Genomic DNA, 6,000 nt, shown 5'->3' with positions numbered 1-6,000 from the left:
GTCAGAAAGCACACTGTTTATCACCACACACAAAATAATTCAATCAAAAAATCCACAACATATAAACTCTTGTGAGTTTAAATGTGGGTATAAACACTATGGATACCGGCATTTGTTCCTCTTTCTTGGAAAACTAGCCCCATGTTGACTGATCAAAATGACTGTGTACGCGTGTGTTGTATTTTAACCAATGACACCTTTCCAAAACTAAACATAAAGCTAACCTTGTCTTCGTGACAAAGATGTTCCTTCAAGTCACGCTCATCACATGAAAAACACACTAAATCACAGACAAAAAAAGCTGAGACATAATTGAGAAAATGAAGCCCCTCCTTCCACTTTGCATCGACACACAGTCATCAAAGCGTCTGTGTGTGTGTGTTTAAGTGTGTGGTCTATTGTTGAAGGGCAGTGATTACAGTGAATTTTGAGGGGGGCAATTTACTTTTCCTAACAACCTGCACAGACACACAATTTAATCAACACCAATCACACTGCAGAGGTTAGTTAGCGAGGATACACAAGTAAATGATAGACTTCTTTTCATTGCGCGCGCACACACACACACACACACACACACACACACACACACACACACACACACACACACACACAGTCACTTCCTCTGTAATTGGTCTGTTTATCCCTGCTGCATGGTTTCATTACAGTAGTCCCTCACAAACTGCAGGTCTCTCTCTCTCTGTCTTTGTCTCTCTCTCCCATTCCAGTTTACACGTCTCTAAACCTGGTCAAACTATGTTGGCTGTGCTGACGTATTGTCTACGGCTATCATGGAGGAATTTTACCTTTTTTAGTCTTGAATTTACCTGAAATCTGATCTGTGTTTTCACTTTGTCATGTTTTGACTCTTGGAAACTCCAGTAAAATCTCCCTTAAACCCAGTAAATCCGGAGTAATTTATACCTGAATTTTCCAGCAGAGCAGAGCGATGAGAGCAAGCTTAGTCAAAAAAGGTTGTCAAGGATAACAATAAGAAATTATATAACGCTGACACACACCGACATATAATGTCATATATTAGCTCACTTCTGGAAAAATATCACCTAACACTAATATTTTCAAATGTCACATAAAATGTATAATAACATTTAATAATGCAATACAGTAATAAGATTTATAATATGTTTCAATCCTTAATGGCCTGTAACTGCTTTGTTAATGCTGTTTGTGTTGTGCATTATTTTCAAAATATCATCCTAATGTTATATATATTTATCCCACAGAATTAAATAATTAAAGATGTATTTCTAAGTCACTACCTTGACAACTGACCCCTATTGAAAATGAAAAGATCTGGATTGTATGTCTGTGTAGGTTCATTGTCATCCAGGTAAATCAAGAGCAAAATAATAAAAAACAACTGAACTTGGTTGAAGATGAAGTTTGGTTGAAGATGTTTCACCTCTCATCCAAGAGCCATTGTCAGTTCAGAACTGAAGAAGCCTTAGTTACAAATCTTCCATATTCAATTTAAAATACTTCATGTTCTGTAAAAATTCTTTATTCTTTTTCCAGTCAGTTCAGAACTGAGGAAACCTGCTGGATGAGAGGTGAAATGTCTTCAAAAAACCTAAAACGAGTTCACTTTTGCTCTTCTTGATCTACGCTGTACTATGCTAACACAAAATAACACAAAAATACACAAATATATAGGTGAGAGCCAACCACGATCATGTGACATGATGGAAAACTCTACAACAAAGGATAATGAGCTATTTGAGCCAAAGTGGATGAAAAAGTCTTGCTTGATGTCAATTTGAACATTTACAACCTCACCACAAGAGAGCACGACTGCCCAGATTCTGAGTCAGACTCATTTAACTTCCTAAAACTCCACTACAGAAACAGCTTCACCTGGGATACCCCCTATGCATTCACACATACTCACACTCACTCACACTCCTATATACACACACACAGTATATAGGAGTATGTCTCTGTATGTTACTGTCTTACCATCTCAGAGCTGTCTGCAGCAGAGAAGTGGCTTTCACAGTCGGCTCCTTCAAAGTGGACGGTCCAAGTACCGGGGGAGCGAGGGTGGGGCACTAATCTACAAAAACCTGCAGGAAGAGATATAAATGATCACTTTGCTTTCTGGGACCATAAAAATAAGATCCACATTCAAAGTCATGAAATCTTGATATCAGTAAAACTGATATTTAAACTGATTATGCTAACATAAACAATACGTCTTAGTATGTTCTAACACAGAAAATGTAAGAAGGAATAAACATTAAAAAAAGATAATTTTTGTATCCAGCATTTAATGTTAGATCAGCAAAATAAATTTTAAACTGGAAGGATAAGCATCAATTCAGTCACTAAAACAAAAGTAGGTTAAATATGGGGTACCATAATATGGGGTACGTAAACTACACACTGGTAGAAAAGGCTAAGCTGTGAAATGTCTTACAAGCACAGAAAATGATCAATATTTTCTTTCGATGCCGAAATGCCAGTCTACATCTTAGTGACTTTACCTCTCTGCAGCAGCGGCTCCAGGAAGTCCTGTAGGCCGTTGGGGAGACTGCGCACGACGTCGCAGGAGTAACCGTCCTCGGGAAGGAGGAAGGGCAGCTGGAGGTCTGGATCCTCCTCCAGCTGAACCTCTCTCCCATCACTCCTCGCCAGCTCATCTGCTGTGTTCTCTGCCACCGCCACCACATGGTCAATTAGCTCCTGCACACAGCCAGAGGCAGCACACATGTCAGAAGACAAGGTAATGAGTGTCCAAGGACACAGATGTCCCTGCTGCCAGAAAAGCGTAGCAAAGGTAATCCTAAACGCCCCCTATGATGAGATCATACAGCCTGCTCATACGCTGCTTCTGAATCTCATATAGAATAATGGGAAAGCCTTTCAGACCACTTAAAAACTGATATTTCCAAACACAAATAATGAACATACATTATGATGTACTTGTAGTTTAAAATTTCCAAATTACGTTAGATAAGGTAGATTTTATTTATCCTACCGGTGGGATGTAAGGTTCATCTGGAGCACAATGATAGTTGGTCATGAGGGCATGGAGCTGCAGGGAGTTGAGCTTAAAGCAGGTGTTGTGGATATTCTGTACATCCTGCATGGAATATTTGTCCATGGTCAGCAGGGTGGTAGCCTGGAGGACATAGAAAACACACATCTTGTAAGTCATACGTGCCTTCGTTGGTTATTTTTTATTCTTTCTTCTGAATATTCCTGCATGAGTCATGGCAGTCGGTCATTCTAAGAATGAGGGTAACAATGCCAGCAATCTTTAACTATGTCACTACGCCATCATGAGATGAGCTGCAGGTTTGGAAGTGGGTACAAAGAAAAGAGCTGCTCTGTAGATGTTAAGGAAAAGGATTCAGTGCCTCATCCTTTTTCCCCCAGCAGTCCATCTTTAGCACATTAAGGTTTTACCACAATTGTCATTTTTTTCTTGATTTATGACAGTACACGGTTTAAGACTGTTCGACAGATTAAAGAAGCATCTGAAGACGTCACTTTGGCCTCTAGGAAATAGTGATGCACATTTTCAAGTTTTAACTTCCTTATTTTGACATTTATTTATTAATTTTGAAAAATAATTTGAAGATCAATATTTAATATTTCAATTTTTGAAACCATCAAATATAAATTTAAAATCTGTCTTTTTAAAAAAAAAAGTTTTTTCATTGAAATCAATGGAGCTGTTTGTTTGTTTGTTTGTTGGTTGGAATAACAAAAAAAAACCACGCAAATAATGACAAAGTATCCCGACCTGTACAATCCGACTGAGATGGCAGTCAGCAGCGAGCTCCAAACCCTGTTTCTCTGCCCAAGCCTCGATGTGACTGAGCTGCTGCCGGAGGATTGCCCCCCAGTAGTGACAGCACAGCCCCGAGTCGGTGTCGGTCACCAGCTTGTTGAAGAGCCACATGTTGATGAAGTGGAAGAGCTGAGAGAAGAGCTGGATGGTCAGAGCGGCGTTGACCCTGCACCGCCGCAATAAGGACATCGCCCCCGTCAGGGTGTGCAGGACGTCCTCTAAAGAGAGCAGACAAATGCAAGATTATTTCACACGTCTAAATGAGGTGCTTTAAATACCATAACAGTTATTTGCATCTGTACTTCATCTTCATCATAATAGACATTATGGGAATGTTTGATTGCTTTACATGTACAGATGCTAAACAAAGCCGAATGTGTCACAGATTCTAGACATGTCGGTTCTACGAGGTGCTGCGGAACATCATTTATGCACTGTGTAAGTTTGTGTTTTACCAATTTTGGGTCTCTTTGGATTGTGTTCTTCAGGGTCATCCAGGAAGGCAGGCATGTAGTTGTTCAGGTCAGCCTGGAGGCAGTGGACCAGGTACCTGGAACCACACATTAAAGCTCCTTGAAGATATTATGCCATCAGACAACAGATATGCTCTTATTCAAACAAGCATTTACATTTTTTCCATTAGGGCACGCAACTAATTTTGTGGTTTGGGTTTCCATATGTTTTCACATTATGCTTCACCTGAGGCAGACTTTTTATGGCTGACATGTGCAAAAAGATTGAATCAATAAGGAACAAGGTAGATACTGACTGAAAACCAGTTTGCATTTTGGATATTTAGATCAAAAGTCCCAACTTTCATAGAAGCTAACCTCACACACACACAAGCTAACACACAAACTGACTTGAAGGCCATCTGAACCAGATGGGCGAGAATATCCTGGGCATCCAGAGTGATACGGTTCAGGTCTCTGTCCTGCTTGATGAAGTTGAGCAGCTCTGAGGCGTTGGCCATCCAGAAAGCCAGCGCTCCTGCAATGTTCTTCTGCTTCTGTAATGCAACACACATACACACATGCGCGCGTGCATACAAACAGACACACACACACACACAGCGAAACATATGGAAGAGAGTGTTAAAGATTAGCATGAAGGCAAAACTGGACAGTTAAACAAAGTTTGAAAGGGGTTTCTGTTTGAGTGGCAGCCAGAAGGAGCAGTTGTTACTTTAGGGATAGACTGAGGCCCTGCCCATGCCTCCCTCTAAGCCGACCCCAGTGCCGAGAGGAAAAGTGGTCATTACTGTCATTCGACTGAAAGATTTGAATTAAAACATTGACATTACATGACATTTTACGTTGTTCAACTTGACAAATTCAACAGTTTTAAGGACAAGGCAGAGGAATCTACCTCAGACAGACATTAGTGACCACTTTACTTCACCCCAGACACAGCTCCATTCACCAGGTCACCAGACACGAGCTTCCTGCACTGGAAGGACTAATACCTTCACTCCAAATGTAACAGTGTTTAAACAAAGACTTACATCATGGACTGAATTTGGCAACCTGATTACTCACTGACTAGAATTAAATTTCTTTCCTAGTGTGACAAATGCTGAAACAACAATTATATTCTATAATTTGTAAAAAATATTTACTGTTGGCTAATGCCAACAGTCACATTTTATTTGTCCAAGCTACCCCAGCTAACTCTAAATAAGAAAGTGCATGTACACTTTTCTGATAATTGTGGAGTATTGTTCTCTTCAGCCAATAAAAATCCGTTTTAACAAGCCGTATGAAAACTAATATAAACAAATGTTATGGCTGTAACTCTCTATAAATCCAATGACAATTAAGTGTCTCATCACCGAATAAGACTGTGGAATGAACAAGCAAAAATATGTCAATATGGCTTATCGTTACAACAGAGAGATTAATGGTATAATAATGTCAAATGGCCAACACTGAATGGATGGATGGACAGAGCTCAGTGTCTGAGGAGCTGACTGGTTAATTTCCCAGACGTCACAAGTCAGAGAGGGAGGAATGAGCTCGCTCTTCTGCATTCGATACCCGCCTTGAAAAACAAAAACACGAATCAAAGAAAACAGTGGAAAAACAAACCCTTCATTCCGAACAGCCAGAGGATAAAAGATGGCACATAGAGCATCCAAAATGAAATATGACAACTAAAATTAAGGACACATTAAAAACACAGAC

At 39.9% G+C, this 6,000-nt stretch overlaps 1 protein-coding gene across 14 annotated transcripts in view; it reads right to left on the bottom strand.

Moving 5' to 3' along the window:
* afdna (afadin, adherens junction formation factor a) overlaps positions 1–6,000 on the bottom strand; it is a 67,333-nt gene that overhangs the window by 26,079 nt on the left and 35,254 nt on the right. For all 14 annotated transcript variants that reach the window (XR_011038994.1, XM_068343226.1, XM_068343232.1 and 11 more), the window contains 6 exons: positions 4,681–4,826; positions 4,273–4,367; positions 3,770–4,035; positions 2,999–3,142; positions 2,505–2,703; positions 1,978–2,084 (listed from right to left, as the gene is read on the bottom strand). Coding sequence is in view for 13 of the 14 variants with exons in the window: in XM_068343226.1 (XP_068199327.1) it covers positions 1,978–2,084; positions 2,505–2,703; positions 2,999–3,142; positions 3,770–4,035; positions 4,273–4,367; positions 4,681–4,826 (957 nt within the window). In the remaining variant the exon portion in view is untranslated. The remainder of the gene's footprint in view (positions 1–1,977; positions 2,085–2,504; positions 2,704–2,998; positions 3,143–3,769; positions 4,036–4,272; positions 4,368–4,680; positions 4,827–6,000) is intronic.

The sequence above is a fragment of the Antennarius striatus genome, chromosome 19 (assembly GCF_040054535.1).
Source record: "Antennarius striatus isolate MH-2024 chromosome 19, ASM4005453v1, whole genome shotgun sequence".
Lineage (NCBI taxonomy): Eukaryota > Metazoa > Chordata > Actinopteri > Lophiiformes > Antennariidae > Antennarius > Antennarius striatus.
Note: the sequence above shows the minus strand (reverse complement) of the source record. Positions and strands in the feature narration are given on the sequence as shown.